Below are 26,062 nucleotides of genomic sequence, written 5' to 3'. Positions count from 1 at the left end.
TATCCTTTTTGTTCCTCATTGTTACAGAAGAAAAGTGGATGCTTCATTCACAACCGGGAATGATACTGTCTTTCCCAGTTCCACTGGAGAGGGAAGTTAATGGGCCACACCCTGGGCTTTAGGGGAGAGAGCTGCACCCAGCTCTGTCAGCAATTCCTGAAACAGCTTGGATGGAACCCCGATCTGATGCCACACCCTTCCCGGGACATTTTTGGGCAGAGACTAGCCCTTGGGAAGTATAAATATACTCAGCTACATGGCAAGGGTAAATAGTAACCCATCCTTAGGGTATGGGCAGGGCTGGAAATGGAGCCCAACAAGAAAGGTCCCTCACCTGCTCTCATCATCAGGCTAGAGGCCTGGGCCCTAACATGTAAGGATAGAAAGTGATGAAATTTGTAAAGGATTTACAGGTTATAACTGTGGACCCAGTTAGTTGGGTCTACAGCAGCATTGACCGATGGTAGCTATTAACTGTGTGACTATTATAATCAATGAAAATTACTATGTGTTCTTAGCCGTATTTCAAAAGCCCAGTAGCTACATGTATTAGGCAATGAAGATTATAGAATTTTCCTAACATTGCAGAAAGTTCTACTGGACAGTGCTGATTTAGAAAACCTTGGTTTCCCCATCTCTTGGAAAAAAGACGGTTTAAAGGGGGCTCATTTATTGTCACTGCTCCAAATGTACAAAAAAAATTAGAAAATAACCCCCCAACTCAATCCCCCACCCCCATAACATTCCCCCCCAACACAAATAATTTTTCCCAAAACCACAAACATCAACTGGTCCTGGTATTTCCATAAACAGTGCAGCTAAGAAACAGTTTAGAGAAAATTTAACGGGATTCAGATTATATCCATTCTGTCCTCTCTGCCCTGAGAGTAATAATCCCATATGGGTCCCAGTCCTCCCCAACAGTCTTCCCATCTCTGGTGGAAGAGTCCTTTTACAAAGTGGCATTTTTGGCTGCTGCTTTAGAGATCCTCCTGTGCCTTCTTCTTCTTCTTAGTTTTTTCTTCTTGAATTACAGGGGGATTTGTTGCCTCTCGTTGTAGATAGCTAATAAAATCACTTAATTCACGGCCACCCTGAAAACAGAAAGATCACTCTGAAAATTTAACCTTTTAAAGAACTTTGGATTTTTTCCCCAATAGGAAGACTTTTGACTTTATAAAAGCACATTAGCCACCATATATATTGACCATGAAATTGAATGTTTCCAGTTAAATAAAACTCAACTGGATATGTATTTGTGGGGAGATAAGACAACCCACTTACTTCGTATTTCTTTGGATTTAGCTTCTTGTTGGCTGGAGAGAAGTAGATGGTAGGAAAACTGGGTTTAAAAAAAAAAAAAAAGTGTTAACTCATTCAGGTGCTGGAATAACTCCAACATATACTTCCCCAAAAACTGTTTCTAGGAATAACTTCTCATGATTTCTATTTCTGTTCTTTCTTTCTTTCTTTGGAAGATTTTATTTATCTGACACAGAGAGAGCAAAAGCAAGGGGAGCAGCAAGGATAGTCAGAGGGAGAAGCAGGCTCCCCGTGGAGCAGGATGCCGGGCTGGATCCCTGAACCCTAGGATCATGACCTAAGCCGAAGGCAAATACTTAACTGAGTCACCCAGGCGCCCCCCCCCCCTTTTATTTTGGAGAGAGAGAGCATGTGTGCAAGCAGGGATGGAGAAGGAGAGAAGAATATTAAGCAGCTTCCATGTCCAGAGCAGAGCCGACCCAGGGCTTGATCTCACAACCCTGAGATCATGACCTGAACTGAAATAAAGAGGTGGCCACTTAAGCAAATGAGCCACCCAGGAACCCCTCATGATTTCTCTCTCTCCTTTTTAAAGATTTATTTATTTGAGAGCAGAGAGAGCATGACAGCATGAGGGGAGGGGCAGGGGAGCAAATGCTGAGCACAGAGCCCTGTGCAGGACTCAATCTCACAACCCTGAGATCATGACCTGAGCTGAAATCAAGAGTTGGATGCTCAACCGACTAAGCCACCCTGGTGCCCCAATTTCAATTTCTCACCAGATACTATTCTCCATCAGTGGCTAGGTTACATCTTATCAAAACTCAGTAATAGGAGAGCTCACAAAATCTGTGGCAGTCATGTGGGCCCATGCAGTACAACTCCCAAGCCAGGAAGGCATCAGCAGTTCTGTGCTCAACTGCAATGAAGAATCCACTCCATAAACTATGCCCAATAAATAGTTTATAAGCTTATTTTTTCCCTGTCAATTGCCTAGACAATTTTATTAGCATTTAATCTACTTACCCTCTGACTTCATATGGAGAAGGCACATCATTGGCTGTGGCATCCATCTTGGCTATGATAATATTTGGGTCTTTTCTGAGCTGTTAATAAAAAGGTTAGATCTTTAAACTTTCATTTTTTGGTGACTGAGGGACCCTTAGCCAAATCAGAACTTAAAATAACCTCATTTTTAAACACGCGAATAAATTTTGCTCAGGTAGGAATAATGAGGCTTGTACACTATATCTAGCTTTCTTTTTTCTTTTTTTTTTTTTTTAAAGATTTTATTTATTTATTTGAGAGAGAGATCACAAGTAGGCAGAGAGGCCGGCAGAGAGAGAGAGGAGGAAGCAGGCTCCCTGCTGAGCAGAGAGCCCGATGCGGGACTCGATCCCAGGACCCTGGGATCATGACCTGAGCCGAAAGCAGCGGCTTAACCCACTGAGCCACCCAGGCGCCCCTATATCTAGCTTTCTACAGTGTCCTTTCTCTCTCTCAGTTTCTCCATATTAAGACTCTATTTACATCTACCTTCAATATTACCTGGCCTAAATAAGAAAGTACAAGGGCTAAGTCAAGAGAAAGATAATGGATTCAAATAAATCACCAAAATTCAGAAGCCTGAATACCTTTAACTATAATCTAGTTTGAGTGTTTGGAGTGGAAGATCCGAACAAGTGTCTGAAGCACTGTACAGGCTAGAGACACTAGGGGGCAGTCAGGAGAAAGTAAATAGCAGACAGTTGAAAAGAAATCTAACAGTACTTAGGTAATGAGTTCATTAGGATAACTAATTTGGCCAAAGCTGAATATGTGTGTCAACTTCCTAACTCAAATTTTATCTTCAGAATATGGTTCAGACTTACCTTCTCTCCCAGTTCTTTATACTTAGGCTCCAGATTCTTACAGTGACCACACCAAGGAGCATAAAATTCAATCAGTACATCTTTATTTTCATCATTCACTATTTCATCAAAATTCTCTGCTACCACTACCTGGAATACACCAAAGATTCTCTAGTTGGTAAGGCAAGGTGAAGAATAAAATTCACATGCTATATTTGTTTCTGGACCCAAACCCTCTCAAACTTGATGTACTGTCACTGAAAATATGTACTGAAACCCAAATCATGTTTACAGATTACATTAAGGATGTTCTGGTCATTTTCTAACTCATTCCCGTGTTTGTCACCTGTCAAACTTTGTTCAGGAAGCCACAGGAAGAAGCAAGCACTACCCACCCGGCCCTAATCTCAAAACAACAATTCTGAAACTATTCCTTGAGGTTAGCTGGCTCTATCCCAAAGAGTAACTTAGTTCTAATATAAATACCTTCCAAAATTCTAAGATTTTATACTTTTGCTCCTTCTGAACATTGTGAACTCTGCCAATGCTTATTTTATGATACAGGGAGGGGAGGACAAACAAAATAAAAAACATGACGACCAACAAGGTCTCACTTAAACCCAGCATTTTTTGGAAGAGGAGAAATGAGGAGAGTCAATTCTATCTCAATAAAACTAAGCATACAGGGGGAAGTGAGGACAGGCTGCTGCTTAGAGCCTTGATGAGGCTATGAACACCTCACCTTTACTGGCCCATCATTGCTCTCTGGGATGGGCTCAGACTTCAGGTATCTCTTCAGGTTGCCATCAAAGTAATCCTGCAGGAATCTTTCAAGAGCCTTGCCATCACGCCTGCAATTAGAAAGACAAGGGTCGGCCTTCTTAATCTTCTACTGAGAGGATTAAAAGTAATTTCTTAGAATTGTTTCTACATATTCTAGCTTCAATTTCAAGGTTAGAAACTGGAAGCTAAAAACAGGAGCTTATCTCTCAATATGCAGATCTACTGACTGAACAAAAACCACCTCCTTATATTTCTAGTGTGTACTTTGTGGATTAGGAAGGTCAGAGAAGGAAACACTGGTCTTCTGGAAATTTACTTCTGCAAAAGAACCAGGTCTTTGTTGCTCTAGAGAATACCGTCCATTTATGGTATTCTGTTTTACTGATTTGTTCACAAGGAAGATTTTCTCTGGTTTTGGTCTCCCAATGTCTCAGAAGGTGAAAAGTCATACTTTTCTAGGGTTTTTAAGACCTTTCCATTCCCTGAGTTTACTTTAGGCCAGGGTAGTATTCCAAGAAGAAAAGACATTCTACAGGGATGGGAGGGGGCTGCACTGGTCTGAAATTACATCAGTCTCAGACTGTCCAATGCTCTCTATCTACTATTTCTAACGGCAGGGTAGAAATGACCTAAGTATCCCAAGCTGCTGTCCTTTTGTTAGTTTTCAGAATTTATTGAGGATTGTTATCCTTAAATACCTATAATTAACTGAGAAAAATGACAATCGTAGCTCTTAGCTAGAAGACCTATCCTCACATTCTAATGTTCTTTATAAATCCTTAGTAGTATAAAAGGTTTTAAGTGTCTTTGCGGAATCAAATCCCAAACCCACATTAACTTGTAACTCACGAGAACTCCTCTTGCATGACAAACTTCTCTCCTTTTGCAGTTCTGATAGCAACAACAGGAATCTCTCCAGCAGTGCTTTCCAAGCCAAAATCAGAAAGTTCGTGGCTAAAGGTTTTGCGGCTAGCTACAGCAAAGCTGAGTTTGTTTCCAGCATCTAGAAATTTCTTTGCTACCATCATCACTCTGTGGGAAACAAGATATTTATACCAAGATTTATACCCCAGTGGTAAAGCACTTCTAAAATCAAGAAGCAAGATACTAGAAAGCAAAGACTAAATTTTACAGTCCATGCTGCCCTCTGGAATCAGTCTGAACTATATTCTTGGGCCCCGACACAGAATTGTGGTCCACTCCAATGTCTTATAGAACGTCACTGCCAAACTGGTGGTACCAATCAAATAGTCCATTCCCACTGAAGCTTGCTAATTTATATAACTAAAATATTATAGGCATAATGACTGATCAGAAAAGAAAATTTAGAAGGATGCAATGCACTAAATGTTTCAATGGGCAAATAGGCACAATATTTTAAATATTATTTAATATTAATAAACTAATGTTATTAAGTTAAATAGTTTAATTAGCATTAAAATATTAGACATTATAGTAACTGATATTTGATATTATCAATTGATGAAAGTTAATAATTAATATTTTAAATCACTTAATATTTGAATATTTAATATCTATAGTCTAGATCACATTTCCATCTTTTACTGGGAAGTTAGGAACCAGCTATGTCACAAAGCAAAGGAACACCTATCCTATGGAGATATGTCCAAGAGATTTTGCAAATAGTTTGTTACTTGTCCTTACAGCTTCAATTTTGTTTCTTTTTTTTTTTTTTTTTTTTAAAGATTTTATTTATTAATTTGACAGAGAGAAATCACAAGTAGACGGAGAGGCAGCCAGAGAGAGAGAGAGGGAAGCAGGCTCTCTGCTGAGCAGAGAGCCCGATGCGGGACTCGATCCCAGGACTCTGAGATCATGACCTGAGCCGAAGGCAGCGGCTTAACCCACTGAGCCACCCAGGCGCCCAATTTTGTTTCTTTTTAAAAAAGATTTTATTTACTTATTTGACAGACAGAGATCAAAAGTAGGCAGACAGGCAGGCGTGGGGCGGGGGGAAGTGGCAGAGGAGGCTCGAGGCTGAGCAGAGAGCCTGATGCAGGGCTCAATCCCATGACCCTGAGATGACTTGAGCCAAAGGCAGAGGCTTTAACCCACTGAACCACCCAGGTGCCCCTTCAAATGATTTTTGGGAGTCAACTGTTCCCATTCCTATTGGCCCTCACATCATACACTGTAACAGGATAATTAGAAGAAACTGTTTACACACTGGGTAAACCAATTTACTAAGGAGAAAAATGATCCTTATTACCTGTTCCTCCAGTAGTTGGAGCCTTTAGCATTCTTTTCATAGTCCACATCATAGTAAGCCACAAGTAAGTCCTTGCCCTGTATCAAATCTTTATTGTCTTCTGTCATGTGAGGGCAGATCCCAAAACTGAAATAAATAATCCATTATCAAATCTGGTAGGTTTCACTATGTTATGGAACTATCACATAGTAACTGACAGCACTTAACAAAGTAAAGAAACTTTCAACATAAAGGATAAGTACTGAGCAATATACCTTCTAGGGAGTTCTAGAGTCCTAGGGTCCACACATTACTGCTTTAATATAAACTTCAACTATTATTGTTCAATCCTTTGAATAAGGCTATTTAATCCAAAACATAGGTCTGCTTAATAACTGAGGTAAGAAAACTATAATGAAGCCAAGAAATCCCAAACAAGATATAAAAAGGTACTCACATGTTTTCTTGGATAAATTTTTTAATCTTGCCACTAGTCATTTTCTGTTCTATATATGCCACAGTCTTGTCTTCAAACTTGTTGGTTAAATGTGAAGGACGAAACAAAGTGATACCCCTAAAAAAAAAAGTTACTAGTAGGTAGGCAGCAGCAGAATGAACTTCCATCTTTTATTTAAATCTCAGACTACTCTTGCTGCCACTTTTACTGTCATGATTGAAGCATACAAGGACTCTTTTCTGGGAACACAGACTTGGCAACACAATGTCATCAAAGCCAAGGTGCTACATCACCTTAATCTCAGGTGCAATAATTGGGTATGAAGGTTTAATAAACCTTGCACTGGAAAGTTAGGAGACCTTGATTCTTTTTTTAAAGATTTATTTATTTATTTATTTGATAGAATGAGAGAGAGGGAGAGCGTGAGAGGAGAGAGGGTCAGGGGGAGAAGCAGATACCCCGCTGAGCAGGGATCCTGATGCAGGACTAGATCCCGGGACTCCAGGATCATAACCTGAGCTGAAGGCAGTCGCTTAACCAACTGAGCCACCCAGGCACCCAGGAGACCTTGATTCTAATTGTAACACCATTAATTTTAAAGACCTTGTGCTAGGTATCAATTGAATCCTCTCGGGCTTTAGCTTTTTCTTCAGTACAAAAGGGGATTTAAGGAGGTTAGAGTAGATGATTACTTTCCAAACTTTTTTTTTTTTTTAAAGATTTTATTTATTTATTTGATAGACATCGCAAGTGGGCAGAGAGGCAGGCAGAGACAGAGGAGGAAGCAGGCTCGCCGGTGAGCAGAGAGCACGATGCGGGGCTTGATCCCAGGACCCTGGGGATCATGACCTGAGCCGAAGGCAGAGGCTTTAACCCACTGAGCCACCCAGGTGCCCCTACTTTCCAAACTTTTAAAAATAGTAACAGAACCCAACTTACCACCAAAACCCAGGATGTACAATAAAGTAGAGCTTACTCTTATTGGAAGGTACCTTGCCTGGCATGCCCCTTGAAAATCCAACTCTCCCACATAGTAGAAGAATTACTTCAGCAGAGAAAATATCTTAAAAGATTTCTTCTAGCTATAAAATTCCATAGGGAGGTATATAATTATAGATAATGTTTAGCTTGAGTTCATTAGAAATTCCTTAGTTCTACACTTCTCTTACCCCCAACAAACCAAGTTTACCAATTTTTCTCTTGCTGGTACTATTTTGCCCCTCTACCTAAGCCAAGCTCTCCTCACTCCACTGAATACTTAAAGCAAATTCCTTAATTTCTAGACTTGTTCAGCTAAAACTGAACCCCAATTTGGTTCTGACTCACGGGTTTATATCAAGTGCCAGTTTTCTCAGAAAATACCACTATTCTAACTACTAGTATCTCACCTAGTCTAGGTTTTCCTTCATTCATTCCTCCTCCCCACACTGAACACACAGCCACATACAATTTATTTATTTATTTAGAGGCAGAGCACCAGCAGGAGGGGCAGAGGGAGAAGAAGACAGAGAATCTTAACCAGGTTCCATGGAACCAGACGGAGGGCTTGATCTCATGACCCTGAGGATCATGACCTGAGCTGAAATCAAGAGTCAGACACTCAATCAATTGAGCTACCCAGGTACCCCCCACCCACACAATTTTATCACCCGGTTCTTCTCTAGGCTTCAGCCCTTTAAGTCCTTATATCACTCTCTCACTCATCCATTATTAACCACTAAATTTATGTCAATTAAAACACAGGCACTTTAGGGGTATCTGGGTGGCTTACATGTCTGACTCAATTTTGCCTCAGGTAATGATCTCAGGGTCATGATATCAAGCCCCACATCCAGCTCTGCACTCACCAGGGAGTCTGCTGAAAATTCTTTCTCTCCCTTTCCTCTCTCCCCCACCCCCTCCTAAAAAAATTGGAAAAAAAAAAAAATCCCAAAACCACAGGTACTTTAAAAGAACACAGGAAAACTACATAGCAAAGGAAACCTAATACAAACACACTGGGCAAGCAAAAATGTGACCAGGGCTAATACTGCAGGGGTTTTTTTTTTTAGTGTAGTTACCAACTTCAGAGCAGTTATTCTCAAAAAATAGAAATCCAGCAGTTTCAAATATAACCTTTAATGATGTTACACATGATGACTTTAAGACACCCTTCATGTAAGGTTTTCTCAATAAGACTTCTAATCAGAAGCTGACAGGCCACTTTAAAGGCAGCCACAATGAACAACATATCTAAGGTAACAGACCGATAGGCAATGTGCTTAATGAGCCACAGGTGGCTCCACATCCGTTTACAGACCTGGTGTGTCTTAAAAGACAGACCTACAACTTTCCATCTGGGACTTTCTAGTTTCAAATCCTCGTTCTGCCACTTACCAGCTGTGAAGATAGGCAAATTACTTAACCTCTTTGAGTGCTTTCTCCTCTATAAAATAGTAACAGATCTGTGTCACTAGTTAAGAGAATCAAATGAATCAATAGTAAATGGCACATATAAACTAGTAACACTAGCCCTTGGCACACTTTTCTTCTTTATACGCTTACCCTGAGTAATCTCATCTAGTCTCATGGTTTCAATAATTCTTTAAATGTTTATCTCTAGTTTAGAACTTTCCCTGAACTCTAACCTCATTTATCCAGTTGCCTATTGGGTCTTCACCATCGGGACATCTCACAAACTTTCACTCATTAGGCCAAAATGAACTCATCATCAATCCCTTCGTATCTGTTTCTTTTCATCTTTCTCCCAGCTTAATGATGACTGTTGTTAGCCCAGTCATCCAAGTTACAGAAACCTAGATTCATTCTAGAGCTTCCTCTTTTTACACATGGCTAGAGACCAAATTCTATTCTTTACATTTTTTTATACTCTCTCCTTCTTCATGTCCCTAATGCTGCCTTCATTTAGTTTCTCAGTGGTCACCCTTAGTTTGGACTCTTACTGCCTTGTCATTCCTCCCCTTTCAAACTATCATCACATGGGTACCAACAACTTTTCTTCTGAAACACAAAAATCACATTACTCTCCCACTCAAACAATGACTCTCAAATGACTAAAAGAGAAAATCAAAATTCTTTTGTATGCACTTAAAAGCTTCTGTAATTTGGTCTCTGCTTACCTTTCCCTATCACCACATTTATAAACAATACTCAGTAGTACTACAGATCTCAACATTCCTAAGCCACTGCATATCTTCAGGCCTTCACTTCTGCTGCTCTACCTGGAATAATGTTTTCTTTTCTTTTCTTTTAAGATTTTATTTATTAGACAGAGAGACACACAGTGAGAGAAGGAACACAAGCAGGCGGATTAGGAGAGGGAGAAGCAGGCTTCCTGCTGAGCAAGGAGCCTGATGCGGAGCTTGATCCCAGGACTCTGGGATTGTGACCTGAGCCGAAGGCAGACATTTAACAACTGAGCCACCCAGACCTCCCTTCTTCTTCTTCTTCTTTTTTTTTTTTTTAAAGGATTTTATTTATTTGTCAGAGAGAGTGAGTGAGCTCAAGCAGGGAGAGTGGCAGGCAGAGGAGAAGCAGGCTCCCTGCTGAGCAAGGAGCCCAATACAAGACTCAATTCCAAGACCCCAGGATCATGACCTGAGCTCAAGACAGACATGTAACCGAGTCACTGAGGCATTCCAGGAATAATAGTTTTTTTTTTTTTTTAAAGATTTTATTTATTTATCAGAGAGAGAGAGAGGAAGAGCGAGTGAGCACAGGCAGACAGAATGGCAGGCAGAGGCAGAGGGAGAAGCAGGCTCCCTGCCGAGCAAGGAGCCTGATGTGGGACTCGATCCCAGGACGCTGGGATCATGACCTAAGCCTAAGGCAGCTGCTTAACCAACTGAGCCACCCAGGCGTCCCAGGAATAATGGTTTTGAGGATTGAACTCATGACCCTGATACCAAGATCTGAGCTGAGATGCCAGATGCTTAACCCACTGAGCCACCCAGATGCCCTTATCTTGAATAATTCTTTTTTTAATTTTTAATTTATTTTTAGGATTTTATTTATTGATTTGACAGAGATAGATCACAAGTAGGCAAAGAGGCAGGCAGAGAGAGAGAGGGGAAAGCAGGCTCCCCACTGAGCAGAGAGAGCCCGATGTGGGGCTCAATCCCAGGACCCTGGGATCATGACCTGAGCTGAAGGCAGAGGCTTAACCCACTGACCCACCCAGGCGCCCCTGGAATAATTTTTACCTCAACTGCCATAACCTGCCTGGAAAAACTTATCTTTCAAGACATACCTCAAGAATCACCTCCTCTACGAAGTTTCTTCTGATACCACTCCCCACCCCAAAGGAAAAAAAAAAAAAAAATCACTCCCTGTTCTTCCAGTACACCCTGCATACATTTCTATTATAACACCTATAATGCTCACTTAACACTTACATTTTTAAATATATTCACTGTCTCCCCCTACTAGATGTATCTCAAAGGCAGCAACAGTTCCTAGCACTTATAATAAATCTTTTGAAGAAACAGGCATAAAAATTACCAGTTCATACAATTAGTACTTGGTCCAGAAATTTATAAGGGAGTCACTTACTCTCCATCATCATCGTATTTGTTCACCAGAGATTCCACATTGGTGTGTGCAAATCGGTAGTTATCCCTCAAGTTGCTGGCTGCTTTTAGAAATTCAGAGTGAGCTTCACTGAATAAATCGTTGAAAAAGCCTTTAAAAAAAATGTCAAACACAAGGAAGAAACATAAAGTGCTGAAACATGATCAAACTTCAAAATTCTTCTATTTTTTTTTTTTTTAAAGATTTTATTTATTTATTTGACAGAGAGAGATTACAAGTAGGCAGAGAGGCAGGCAGAGAGAGAGAGAGGAGAAAGCAGGCTCCCTGCTGAGCAGAGAGCCCGATGCGGGACTCGATCCCAGGACCCTGAGATCATGACCTGAGCCGAAGGCAGCGGCTTAACCCACTGAGCCACCCAGGCGCCCCAAAATTCTTCTATTTTTTTGTGCTCACTTCAGCAGCACATATACTAAAAATTTTTTTTTTTTTTAAGATTTTTAAAAATCTATTTGTCAGAGAAAGAACACAAACAGGGGGAGTGGCAGGCAGAGGGAAAAGCAGACTCCCCACCAAGCAAGGAGCCAGATGTAGGACTCAATCCCAGGATCCTGGGGTCATGACCAGAGCCGAAGGCAGATGTTTAACCAACTGAGCCACCTGGGCATCCCATAAAATTCTTCTATTTTCAAAGCCTTCACTCTATTCACAGGTAAGCAAAGTGAGACCAGCAACAGGACTGGGTCTGCTTTGCTGTGACTACCTAGAATATCCGACAAAATACTTTGGATGAGAATTTTCCCTCTACCCTTAAAAAATAAAATTTGTCCCAGGGAGCCAAGGGAGAGGATTTGTCAGAGTTTACAGCTTTTCCAGTTTTTCACAATTAAAAAGATTTGGGCAAACTGCTTAACTTCTTAAGAGTTTCAGGGACTATTTTAGGTGTCAGAAGGATCAAATAAGACAGTATGTTAAAATAAATCATCAGTTACTTCACTGTATTTTTTGACTTGTCAGAACTTCGAGTCTAGAAAAGTGACTGAAACCTAAGTGTTTATTAAATGTCTGAAAATATACACAATATATATTGAAAATATACAGAATCAGTAAGATCCAGACAATGAGACGTAGCTTTTAGTCAAATTTACATTACAAACCATCTTCTACTGCTAGAAAGTCAGTTTTATTATAATTATGAGATTAAGAGAAGTAAAAACACAGATTTTAAGTTTAAATTTAGTTTTTAAGTCAAATAGACATTAAAAAAAAAAAAAGATTTTATTTATTTGACAGAGATCACAAGTAGGCAGAGAAGTAGGCAGAGAAGCAGGCAGAAAGAGAGGAGGAAGTAGGCTCCCCACTGAGCAGAAAACCCGATGTGGTGCTCGATCCCAGGACCATGGAATCATGACCTGAGCCGAAGACAGAGGCCACCCAGGCGCCCCTATACATTACATTTAAAACAAAAGAAAGAACACTCAAGATGTAGAATGTATTTAAGTGCAAGTTATTTTAAGGATAAAATGAGATACCGTAACACCCAAGAAAGCAAAGTACACAAATCCTACCAATTCGATCTCAAGACCCAAATCCCCTACTACTGTGAAAACAGCAGACACAGAGGTTTATTTATTATTTACTAGTATCCTCCTATCCTAAAACCTTACTTTCAATCTTAAATCTCTGAGTTTGAGATGTGATAGAAAAAGCTGAAGATATTTCTATTTTGGGTCTTTAACTAGAATCACATCTTTATTTGTAAGAACACAAAGCCACTCCAATAAAACCAATTTTTTTCCCATTATAGTAATGATGACCTAAATCTGAGTTGTCTTTTCCACTGCCCCCAAGGTTTCCTAAACTGGTTTAACTTTGTTATTTACTCAGATACAGAGGGTTTGTGAAACCAAATTGATGACTGTTGTATAATCAAATATTTGCTACTTACCCACCACAGAAGCATCTTTCTCACTAATGAACTTCTCAAATTCTTCCTCAGTCCTGAGAGGAACTGAAGCTGGTCCCGCCTGCTTCTTCAGGTGGCTGACAATTCCATCTTAAAAGATAAGATGAAAGATCATAGCAACAAAAATTTCTAAATTTTGAGAAGGCAATCATTCACATAATTCAAAACGCAAAGATTTGAAAGGGAGGCATCTGGCTAGCTCAGTCAGTGGAGCATGTGACTCTTGATCTCAGGGTTCTAAGTTGGAGCCCCATGTTGGGTGTGGAGAGTATTTAAAAATATAATCTTTAAAACAGACACACCATGCATAAACAAGCAATTACATTTTTATTTTCTTTCTCTTCTCTCCAAATGGCAGCATACACCTATGCTATTCTGTATTTTTTGTCATTTAATATAGTTTGGAGATAATTTACGCCAGTGTACATGAAGAGCTACACCCCAGCATTTTTTACACCTGCATAGTGTTTCACTATATGGATGTACCATAATTCATTCAACCAGACACATATGATGGACATTTGTTTCTAATTTCTTGCTGTTATAGTTCTGCAATAAACAACCTTGTACTAATGTCATTTTGCACATGATTGAGTAGATCTGTAGGGTAAATTCCTAGAAGTAGATTCACTGGATTGAAGAATACATGCATTTATAATTGTCAAACTACCTCTCCAAAGAGAATACTTATTTATACCCCTACCAGGGATCTATTAAAGTGTTTATAACAGTACAAATTAATAATGCCTCTTTTCATGTTATTCTCTCTGCCTAGAACACTCTTTCCCCAGATATCCTCCTGGCTCCCTTCCTCACCTCCTTTAGTTTTTTCAGTTTTGTTTTGTTTTTTAATTTTAAACATTTCTATTATTTGAGAGAGAAGAGAGAGAATGCACATAAGTGGGAGGAGGGGCAGAGAGAGGGAGAAGTAGACTCCTGGCTGAGCAGGGAGCCCTCCTTAAGTCTTTACTCAAATGCCATCTTCTCAACGAAAGTTCTCCCTACCATCGTACTGTAAACTAAAACTTACTCACCTCCAATGCTCCTGAATTCCCTTCCCCGGCTTTACTTTTCTCTATAGCACTTTCAATCTCTGTCCTCATTATTTTCATCTATCTATTCCCACGACAAAGTAAAATCAAAAGGCTTAAGGATTTTTGTCTCTTTTGCTCAGTGATATATACCTAGCTCTAGAATAATACTTATTAGTACGTTAAGTCTGAGAAACATCCACTTTACCAATAAATTAAGTAAACAAATCCTGTATTCTCAAGTAGCACAGAGTCACTTGTAGCCTTACATTTTAAAGGCAGAAATTGCACAGAGTTGGCTAGCTAGTACAACGGTTTAACTATATATAGGTCAAATTATGCCATGTATAGGATCCACCTAAATCACATTTTCCTACTGAGGTGAAATGGGCTAGATAAGTAAAACAATTTAGAAAACACAAAAAATCATCTTACCCCTTAAGCCTAGTTGACAGACCATTAAGCTACTTCTGGGGTCGACTAAAACTATTTATAGGCTCAAAATGCCCACACGCCAGATAAAGGCAATGCTCCTACTCCATAATATTCTACCTCTTGCACCCCCTTTCTCATCTAAGTATTCTACTGATTTGTTACTGGCTGAAACAGAGTACTATTTAACTCTTTCAACATGATTAGCCTATTCTGCATTTTTTCTCATGTTTCTTCCTTCTCTCTCCAGTCATGGACTTTTTTCCCTTTCAAATATTTTCCTCAATTCCTCACATAGGAGGGGATGCATTAACAGGTTAACTGAAATTGAATATGATTTGTTTAGTCTCTAAGGGGATTATTATTACTATGTCATGATACAAATTACAGAGAACTTTAACTTGTGGCTATGATGAGAAAGTGTTACTTTTCTCCCTAAACATTTAAAATCCTGTGGAAGGTTTAAAGGGAGTACAGAGCAACCAATTTGAGCAGGAGGGCAAACAGCATAGTTCGCAGAGAAGTACGTGAACAAAATTATGCATTCTAAGTAGCCAAACATCTGGCCTCCTTGTCAGATACTAAGAAATTCTTAAATTTAAGAAACCTATGTTACAGGCCAAGTGACATTATCTGACCAGTAGCAGTCTCACTGGGTTCACCTATAATTTAGTTAAGACATGCTCAAGTTCAGAAAAACATTTGAGTAATTCTAACTGCTAATTCCATCCTAAATCAAACAAATAAAATCTGAATAACATGGGGCTCTTCATTAATACTTTCTCGGTTAGGAAAAAAAAATTTTTTTTTCTTTCTGTGCTTATACATATCAAATTTTAAGTGTTGGCTAAATGACCTCAATGGAGTCAAAGTATTTTTTCATGCATTCGACAAAGAGTTACTGAGTATCTACTACATGTGAAGAGTCTGGGTGCTGGAGACCGTGTACTAAATAAAGTAAACAAGGTCTCTGCTTTCTTAGAGCTTACATTTTAAGTAAATCTCCAAACAATTAAAAAAAAATCCCCAGATAAATAATTTAAAAATCAACTAATAAGCAGCTCTATGTAGAGAATTAAGAAAATGATGTGATAAGAAAAAGCTGGGTGGCTACTTTAGGTCTGGTGGCATGTGAAAGCCTCTGGGAGGTAAAATTCAAGCCATGATCCAAATGACAAAAAGGAACGAGCCAAGCAAACAAAGGGAAAAAACATTTCAGGCTGGGAATACAACAAGGACAAAGGTCCAAAGGTGAAACAATCCTAAGCCCATACAAGAGTTAGGTAGTAGCCATGTTATGCAGAGCTTGTATGTAACAATCACATAGACTAAAAAAAATTCCATCTCCCGAAAATACCCAACTGAACTTTTCTCTTAGCTTTCCATCATGAAAAGGTAAATAAAATGTACGTCATTACTTGAAAGACTCAAAGCAAAACTGTCTAAAATATTTTTTCTCATCAATTATATACCCTAGAGGATCCAGTCTGGGTGGCTCAGTCAATTAAGCATCTGCCTTTGGCTCAGGGCATGATCCTGGGGTCCTGGGATGGAGCCTCCCATCGGGCTCCCTGCTTATCATGGGAGTCCTCTTCCCTCTCTGCCTCTCCGCCCAACCCTTGCTCACAGTCTCTCGCAAATGCCTAAGTAAAATCTTAAAACAAACAAACAAATGAACATCTGCCTTCAGCTCAGCTCATGACCCCAGCATCCTGAGCTCGAGCCCCACATCAGACTTCCTGCTCAATGGGGAGCCTGCTTCTCCCTCTGCTGCTCCCCTGGTTATGCTATCTCCCTCCACTCCACATAAATTTAAGAAATCTGAAAATAAATAAATAAATAAATAAATAAATAAATAAATAAATAGCTTCAGCTATCTCCCTCCACTCCACATAAATTAAAAAAAAAATCTAAAAATAAATAAATAGATAGATAGATAAATAAATAAATAAAAAGCTTCATCTAGCACCCATGCTAGTTATACTGCCACCACACGGTCTTTCTGTCCCTTGTACTCATCAAGCTCAGTTATAACTTAAGGCCTTTTTGTACACCTTAGAGCTTTTCCCTCTGTGTGGAAGGCTCTGGCCCAGATCTTCTCAAGGCTAGCTCATTCCCATTATTCAGGTCTCAGCTCAAAGGTTATAGACAGCCCTGATAACACTGATGATGTGGTACTCCCAAACCCAGTCACTAGCACAACATACGGTTTTATTTCTCTTCTTTAATGCTCTTATCAACTAACTAAATATATCTTGCATATTCAAATTAAATAATTTTTCTTATTTAAAAGATTTTATTTATTTATTTGACAGACAGAGAGAGATCACAGTAGGCAGAGAGGCAGGCAGAGAGAGAGAGGAGGAAGCAGTCTCCCCGCTGAGCAGAGAGGCCGATGTGGGGCTCGATCCCACATGACCCAAGCCGAAGGCAGAGGCTTAACCCACTAAGCCACCCAGGCGTCCCCAAATTAAATACTTTTTTTTTTTTTTTTAAAGATTTTATTTATTTATTCGACAGAGAGAGATCACAAGCAGGCAGAGAGAGAGGAGGAAGCAGGCTCGCGGCTGAGCAGAGAGCCCGACGCGGAGCTCGATCCCAGGACCCTGGGATCATGACCTGAGCCGAAGGCAGCGGCTTAACCCACTGAGCCACCCAGGCGCCCCAAATTAAATACTTTTATACTGTGATAACATATACATAAAATTTATTATCCTATTTTTAAGTATACAGTTCTGTGTCTTTAAGTACATTCACACCGTTGCACAGCCATTCTCCAGGACTGTTTTCATCTCACAAAACTCTACACATTAAAAAACTGTCCATTTTCTCTACCCCGTAGGTCCTGGGAATCACCATTGTACTTTCTGTCTCTGTGCATTTTATTACACTAGGAACCTCATATCAGTGTCATGTTATTTTTTTGTGACTGGTTTAGCATAATGTCTTCAAGGTTCATCCATGTTGTACCACATGTCGGAACCTCCTTTTTGAGAGTGAATATTCCACTGTATCTGTATATATATGTTTATATATAATTAATAATATGTGCATTTTATATGGCCAGTCAACCACTGACAGACACTTGGGTTGCTTCTACCTTTTAGCTACTGTAAATAATGCAGCTGTAATAAACATGGGCATACAAATTTATCTTCGAGACCCTGCTCTTAATTCTTTGGGGTATATACCCAGAAGGAGGATTGCTAGATCATCCAGCAATTTTTTTTTTTTTTGTTTGTTTGTTTTCACTTTCAGGAACTTCCATACTGTTTTCCACAGCAGCAATACCATTTTACATTTACACCAATAGTGCAAAGGGTTCTAATTTCTCTGCATCCTTGTAGACACTTGTTATTTTCTGTTGTGTATGTGTTTTGGGATATAAAGTAGTTACCTATATATACTTTTAAACTTGGTTGTTGTCTTCTCTTCATTTCCCAGAATGTAAGCACATGAAGAGTAGGAACCTTGTCCGTTTTATCAAGAAATACAGAGCACCTAGTATATCTAGAATATCTGTCACAGAGTAAGTACTCAGTAAACACGTCAAATGAAAAAATGCCAGTAGACTTTATAACTCAAGTTCAAATATTTTCTACATTATTTATATACTCTGTTTTAAAGAAGTCTTTTGTTAGATACCAAATTGACCTCTTAGATGAGGATTTTTAAGATTTTATTTATCTGACAGAGTGAGACAAAGAGAACACAAGCAGGGGGAAAGGCAGACAGAGGGAGAGGGAGAAGCAGATGTTCCAATGAGGAGAGAGCCTAATGTGGAGCTTGATCCCAGGACTCTGGGATCATGACCTGAGCCAAAGGCAGATGCCCAACTGACTGCGCTACCTAGGCACCCGTTAGATGAGAAATTTTTATGATTACAAGTATGTTGTATAGAAAAATGTCATGTTCCCATTACAAAAAAAGAGTACTTAACAAATTCAGTTTCCAAAATGTAATCCAGGATCCTTACCAGCAGTCCTGGGCCCATCATAAGCACCAGCTTCTTCACCATCTCTAAATATCTTCAGGGTTGGATATCCACTGACTCCATACTTATTACAGGTGTTTGTGTTAGCAGTACAGTCAACCTAAAGATTAAAATACACGAACCATCTGTTATCCAGATGCTTGTTGCAGGTTCCTCCTATATTCCCAAAATATTAAGACTGCTCAAATCATAACAGGATCAAGCAATTCTTTGCACACATACCATAGAACATATATTTTAAAGGCTGACTGGTGTTGGGCTAGTTATATCACAATCACCATTGCTGGACCTCCTACGAAATGCATAAATGACTATTTAAATTCTTCCCTCAAAGTCTCTATTATTAAAAACAGTAGTTTCCACCTTCTTTCTGCCTTAGAATATGTTTAGAATAAATCATTTAAATGACTAACAGTACCTTTTTCCCTCTGATAATGATTACTATAAAGGGGATGGAGGTACATATCCTTTAGGTGGGATTGAGTATAATTTGATTTGGCAAATCATCTAGAATTATTAGCAAAGTACCAGCACTTGAATACGCTCCCTGAGACAGTCTGACTATGGGCTAAACTCTAACTAGGTAGACCTAGAGACACCTGTCAGGAAGAAGAAAAACAATATGGAAAACAATTCCTATCTATTTATCCACTTACTCTAAAGTCGGCAGTGCTACTACACGTACCCTGCATATGTTATTTCATTTCCTCTTCACAGATTTGGAGGTATGGTCCCAATGCTTTAACATCAGTTGAGGTGTAGAGAAGTAATGTGTCCATAGTAACACAGGCTATAGCCACACAAGGCAGGAATTAAATCAGGACTGAACTTTTTCCCCCCAAGTAATCCGCCATAGAAACATCAGGATTAAAAGCAGTCTCCAAGAACAGTCCTATAAATGTATGAACTATTTATCTGAGGCTGACCAAGATGTGAGCTTTTTTTTTTAAAATTTGAGAGAGACAGAAAGGAAGGGCACAAGCACATGGGCGAGGGGAGGGGCAGCGCAAGAGGGAGAGTATCTCAAGCAGGCTCCACACTCAGCACAGAGCCCGAAGTGGGGCACAATCTCATGACCCTAAGCCAAAATCAAGAGCCTGACACCTAACCAAATGAGCCACCCAGGTGCTCCAAGATGTGAGCTTTTATACTGTAGTAACTATGGATTTATTATAGAATAATGGCAGAATTCTAGAAGCATTACTACTATTGTAAAAGCAAATACCAAGTTTATTATAGTTGACCAGTTACGTACTTAAAACAACCTGTCATTTTCCTATTCCTATCACTATGAATATCATTAAGGTAGTTTAGGGAACTCACTTCTTCAATAATTTTCCTCTGACCTTGATGACTATACTTTCCATATTTGCCCTTAATTCTTTTTTACCATATATTTTACCTCTTTCTTATTCCAGTAATTCCCTTAGTTTCACTACTTTTAATCTTTAGAAACCATAATTAAGTCAATTGTATATTTGCTCAGAAACTAGTATTCTCTTCATGTACCATAAGAGTAGAGAAAAATGAATGTAAACTTCACAAACTACTATTTATACCCCCTCCTTTTAAATTTAGTTAGTTAACATACAGTACAATATTGGTTACTGGAGGTGTGCCTAGGTGGCTCGGTTAAGGTGTCCAACTCCTGATCTTTGCTCAAGTCATGATCCTCAGGGTTGGGAGATCCAGGTTGGTATCAGGCTTGCGTCAGGCTCCCAGCTTAGTGCTTAGTGAAGTCTGCTTGAGATTCTCTCCTTCTCCCTCTGCCCCTCCCCCAACTCAGGCACATGCTCTCTAAAATAAAATCTTTTTAAAAAATTGGTTTCGGGGGCACCTGGGTGGCTCAGTGGGTTAAGCCTCTGCCTTCAGCTCAGGTCATGATCTCAGGGTCCTGGAATCGAGTCCCACATCAGGCTCTCTGCTCGGCAGGGAGCCTGTTTCCTCCTCTCTCTCTCTCTGCCTGCCACTCTGCCTACTTGTGATCTCTGACAAATAAATATATAAAATCTTAAAAAAAAAAAATGGTTTCGGAAGAAGTCAAGGATTCATCACTTACATACAACACCCAGTGCTCCTCACAAGTACCTTCCTTAATGCCCATCCCCCATCTGGCCCATCCGCACCCACCTCCCTCCACAATCCTCAGTTTGTTCTCTACCCTCGAAAGTCGCTTATGACTTGTTTCCCTCTCTCCTTTCTTTCCTTTTCCCCCTTTGCATGTGTTCATCTGTGAGATCATACGGAAAATACCCCATTTTCTTTAATGAAGAATCTGCCTAGACTCACCTTTGCTAATGGGACTATTCCTTTTAATCTGGTTGCTGCTGCTTCATACTCAGGGGCAAGCCTCTTGCAGTGTCCACACCTATATAAATACATTAAGAAAAAAAAAGGGCCAAATTCTCATTTTAATCCTTCAAGATTGTTAACTGTGTTTCTCTAGGATGAACCTCAAACTATAATGTTACTTTTGAACTAGTTAACTGCTTCCAAAAGCAAAAACATCACCTGAACAACAGCCATTACTGATAAAGTAACCAGAGCTCTCATGGGCAAAAGTACTATCCCTAACCTGAAGCTGACTTTACAAGACTAGCTTAGCTCGGAGCAGGCAAACTGCTCAATTAAATACTTTCTCAATTAAAAGTATAAATGAGCCTTGAATGCTATAGTCAGAATTAAACCCCACATTAAAGAGAGAAAGGGGTCAAGCCTTCTGGACCAATTAATGAGGATAAAATGAGAGCAAGATAGCAGCAATCCCATTTCTGGCAGTATTTCCCAAAAGAAAGCACATTTTTTTCCTTAGGAAACCAGCACTATGATTCTTAAAAATACAGTGACTGAAACCTTATAAGGTTCCAAGTATGATATTAACTCTTTAAAAATCACTATCAGGTACTTTTTCTCCACTCCTTCATTAGGAATCTCTTTGTCTAAAAATCTGGTTTGAGACGGCAGCAGAATGAGGCCCAAAAGGCACTCATCTGCTACAGATAATTTAGCAGCTATTGGAGTCTTTTTTTCTTCCCAACTGAGTTTCAACACAGCATTAGAATGATGCATTTAAGACAGCAAGCCTTATTTTTACAGCTACACAGTTCTTCTGGTTGTAAGAACTGATGGGGATAAAACACTGTCAGAGTATTTTCCCGGAGGGTCATCAGAAAGAAACACCTGCTCCTGGCCTGGGAAGTACTAAGAGTCCCATAGGCACACTGTATATGCAATGGGGGGATGGGGAGACACTCCTCCTTATCAAAGTATAATTAGCACCAGTTATGTCATCTCTTTAAAACCCATGGGGTTGCAGAGGGACTAGTTTGAGAAGGTAAAGTAGTTCTGTGACCTTCCCAGATAGCGAAAACAGAAAGAAACATAGAACAAATTTAATTTCATAAATTTCATAGCCAGTAATCTCAAAATTTATTTTATTAAGTGATGGACAAATAACTTGGAAACATTTTGCCCCTAAAACTTGTTTAAAACAAAGGACTATATAAGAGCTTATATTCTTCAGGGTCTTTAGGAGTTCTATTCAAAAATAATCATTAGAAAGCTTAACTGAAGGAATGGGGAAGGAATGTAATAGGCTTCAACTGTACTGGCTTTAATTTTTAGACCAAGTGGTGAATAAATGGTATTCCCTATACTGTATTTCATGGATGCACATTTTACCATATCTAAAATTGGCATGTGCCCTGCAATCATGTCATAGTTTCAATGGTCGGACTTCCTTCTTTGTGAGACATGAAATAAGGATTCCCCTCACAATCCGTGGCATCTTACATGTATGTGGAATATGGTATTATTCATTACATCCTCTGTATTCCTTTATATTGCAAAATAAAGTAAAAACTCGTGTACCTGTATTCCAACAAAACACAGATCCTAAATGATTTAATAAAATAACCAATTTATCTGAGAAATTCAGGCTGTGGAGAATATAAGGGCTCAAAGATTAAAAATAAAAAGGTTAAAAAATGTTAAAATTGGATCTGGGCCTTTAAAAATTTAAGGCTTCAGCCTGGACCCATCCTGGGGTATTTTAGATAAAGGGGAACAGTCGCGCAAAGGTAAAATTACTAGGGAAAATGATACTCGGAGAACTGTGGAAGGCTCTGTTTGTTGTTATTAAAAGATAATGTGTTATGTGTATTAAGACTACATCAGTCAGCAATATATATAACTGGAAGGGGGAAAATAGAGATAAAAATAACAGCCACCTAGAAGATAATATATTTCACATGGCAGATAATGAAAGCTTGGACCAGAGTGACAGCAATGAGAATAAAAAAGAAAAAGAGAGATTTCTGTTGAATATATAATTTTCAAGAAGCTTGAGGCAACAGATTTAAGAACAGTTTCACCTCAACCACCTCAAAACATTTGAAGAGAATAAAATAGTATAAAATAATTAGACTGGACCAGTGGGTGTCAACCCAGATGCATATAAAAAATACCCACAGAGAGAACCAGCGGTGTAAGGGGACATATGTGTGCAAGTATCAAGGCTGGATCTGAAAACCACTGTCCTAAGCATTTGCTGCATCCATAAGGTCATCAAATGCCCAAAGGAATAAGCTGTTTAACGAGTTCCTGAGAGACCAGAGGAGAGAGCCTTCTTCAAATTCACCAGGAATGGAACTCAGGTGGAGTATGAAGATTTACCACTACTTCTTTTACCCAGTCCTAGATAGTATTAAAATAAACAATTCCATCACCTTCAGGGATGGCACCTAGCAGTAATACTGAATCCCAACAATCATTACTTCATGTGACAAATGTCTCTGACAGGAAAACTGATACAGTCCTTTCTTTATAGAAACACCAGTCTAGAAGGAGTGACAGACAATATTAGGCCCCAACTGAGAGGTGGAAGCAATCAGTTAGTTGTCCAAGGAGCTAAATCTTGTTGAAAAGATCAATTTGGGGTGGAAGGATACATCAGAAATTCCAAGAAAGGGAATCATCATGTATAAAAGGAAGTATTTCATTTTATACTATCCACAGTGTTTTTCAATATGTACTCCAGAAACATTGTATATCATTGTATATCAAATATCATTTAATACTACTGTCCTAGAGGGTAGATCACAAATCTACAACATAAGTAGATGTTGAGGACTTAAAACTTAATGTTGATCAATAAATTTTCAGATACTATCGCATTTAAGTAGTGCTATTTATTTCCCCAGAGAAATTCATATACTCCCATTCTTACAAATTACACAGATGACTAACTCCATAATGGAAATATAAGTTTACAAAGTCAAATGCAAAAAAATCTTTCACTTTCACTGTAAACCAAAAGTGCAAAAAATACCCAAAAATAAATGAGATAAAAAACTTGCTTAAAATAGGTCAATTTTACTTTCAATGGGATTCTTTAACTGTTCCTATCTAACTTGTGAGCTAGTTCTGTACAAAGGATTACAGCAGTCAGAAAACATTTCCAGCTTTAGTATTAATAAAAATAGTTAAATGTAAAGAAATCAGGACATTATTAACAGGAGACTTCCTTGATTCCAAATTAGTCACTCAGAAAACCCATCCTGCTTGCTGGCATTGTGGAGGATTACCTTACCTTCTAGACCAATTAAAAGCAGACACCACAGCAGGGATCCACCCAATTTTGGGGGGAGTTCAGTGCATGATGGGATATGCAGTTTTTAGGAAGCACATGCAACAATTTAAAGTAGGAAAGAATACCTTTAATGGGGGGGGACTGCTTCAACCTAATAGTCTAGCCCATTAGTCTCCAGGGACTGACTTTATGTTGACCCCTATAGTCACAAAAGCACCACCCAGTTTTGATACAACCCCATCCAGACACTCTAAGTACAGTTACACCCCTTCAAAGTTAACAGTGAGGTTATATGATTGGGAAGTTGCTTCTAAGATGGAATGTGACTTCTGAAGATATATAAGGAAAGACCACCTATGATGTGTAATCAATACTACCAGCTGCCCACAGGAATGCCCCGCTGGTAAAATCCATCACAAGCTGAAAACAAAATCTCTTGCCCCTAACACATCTTTCTGGTTCAGGTGGTCTTCATCACCAGACTTCTAGTATTACCCCCAGCAAATCTGCTGAACCCTTGCTGAGTGAAGACAGAGTTAGAAGCAAGTAAAAGTTATACACCAACTTTTACTGATACTTTTAAATACAAACCGTTTTTCATTAAAGGTATTGCACCAAGAGTTAAAAAATTAAGTACTGTAATCAGCATGAATACATTGAGCCATCCCAGGCCTGAAAATAATCACGGCTCTCTGTGGTAAAGATTTGGGGCTTTAAAAAAAAAAAAAAAATCAGGTCTACTGAGTCAGAAATCCTATTTGCTCTCACGCCCCCACCCCCAACTTTTTGAGTTAGCTGTATCCTAAAGAATTCACACACCTGTTCAGAGGTTATAGCACCCTGAAGCTAACTATTTCTCCCCATAATGGTTACTTTCTCACTGGAATCTTTCTGGACATTTTTCAGAAATCCTAATTAAAACCGACACTTGAGACAGATTTCTGACGGCAGTACCGTTTTCACCCACTCTTTCTGAAGGGATTCTGTTGGTGCTGAAATGTGATCAGCTTAATGGAGAAAGTGTGCACCATGCGATGGGACAAAATAATTGTCGGCCTCAAGAAAGCACTTACTACCATTCTGCAGCCACTGAGTGACCTTGGCTAGAAACCAATGGCTGCGGGGCGTGGGGCAAATAGAAAGGAAGTACTCTGGGGGCCCAGGGCCTCTGCATCTGGCGAAACATTCGCTTCTGATATAAGGCCTTGGGACGCCTCGTTTGCAGGATGGAGAGTATTAAACATTGACTCAGCCAGAAACTGTAAAGACACCGTTCGGAAGATGGAGAGCATTAACACTGACTCAGCCAGGAAAAAGATACCAATCTAAGCCGGGTAGGGGGTGGTTAAACCCTTTGCAAATAGGAAGTGCCGCAAAAGCAACGAGGTAAAGATGTGGCCCTGTGTGAGCGGGGCCTTGGGGTTTTCTTCCCGGATCTCGTTCCCAGGCAGTCCCGACTTGTCCGCTCTCGGCGAGGCAGCTCGGCTCCCCGGGGGTGGGAAATCTGCCGGCTGCAGCCGGGCCTGCTGAAATGGTGGAGGGCGCTGGCGCTGCGCAGGCCCAACCGTTCCCGCGCCTTCGCCCCCGGCCCGGGCCTCCCGCCCTCCCTCCCTCGCCCCGGCTGAGTGGCCTCACCAAGGGGCGAAGAACTCGACGAGCATGAGGCCCGCAGAGCCCGTGTCGGAGATGCGACTCTCGAAGTTGTCGTCAGTGAGTTCCAGCACGTCGGAGGCAGAAGCGAGACCGGCCGCGGCGAAAAGCAGCGCCACGCCGGGGAACAGCGCTCGGCAGCGGGGGCGCATGGCTACGAGGTGAGGTTAGGGGCGGCCGGGAGGGTCGGGGCTCGGCGGGGACTGCGAAGGCCGGCCGCGACCACGGACCCTGTGCCTGCGCTCGCGCGTCTGGCCCGTGCGGACCTGCAGCCGGAGGTCCCAACCCCCCAGCCGGGCTCCGGCCGCAG

General features: G+C 40.1%; 1 protein-coding gene across 1 annotated transcript; it reads right to left on the bottom strand.

The window, feature by feature from the left end:
- Positions 1-649: 649 nt before the first annotated feature.
- On the bottom strand, positions 650-26,032 carry PDIA3 (protein disulfide isomerase family A member 3). Its single transcript, XM_032343532.1, has 13 exons — positions 25,738-26,032; positions 20,802-20,880; positions 18,495-18,612; positions 13,038-13,145; positions 11,114-11,243; positions 6,563-6,679; positions 6,127-6,252; positions 4,746-4,928; positions 3,856-3,964; positions 3,135-3,263; positions 2,290-2,369; positions 1,285-1,342; positions 650-1,094 (listed from the first exon to the last, which is right to left on the bottom strand). The coding sequence occupies exons 1-13, from the start codon at positions 25,902-25,904 to the stop codon at positions 981-983; spliced, it is 1,518 nt and encodes a 505-aa protein (XP_032199423.1). The 5' UTR covers positions 25,905-26,032; the 3' UTR covers positions 650-980.
- Positions 26,033-26,062: the final 30 nt, after the last annotated feature.

This window comes from Mustela erminea, chromosome 5 (genome assembly GCF_009829155.1).
Source record: "Mustela erminea isolate mMusErm1 chromosome 5, mMusErm1.Pri, whole genome shotgun sequence".
Classification (NCBI taxonomy): domain Eukaryota; kingdom Metazoa; phylum Chordata; class Mammalia; order Carnivora; family Mustelidae; genus Mustela; species Mustela erminea.
This window is presented reverse-complemented; position numbering and strand designations above follow the sequence as displayed.

Bases quoted from the DNA above. Each gene is read 5' to 3' on its own strand.
- PDIA3 (XM_032343532.1), bottom strand. From the start codon at position 25,904: ATGCGCCCCCGCTGCCGAGCGCTGTTCCCCGGCGTGGCGCTGCTTTTC. The intron at 6,253-6,562 runs GTGAGTACCTTT...TATTTATTTCAG, and splicing joins AAATTTATCCAAGAAAACAT to TTTTGGGATCTGCCCTCACA. The intron at 2,370-3,134 runs GTAAGTCTGAAC...TTTTATTAACAG, and splicing joins ATAAAGAACTGGGAGAGAAG to CTCAGAAAAGACCCAAATAT.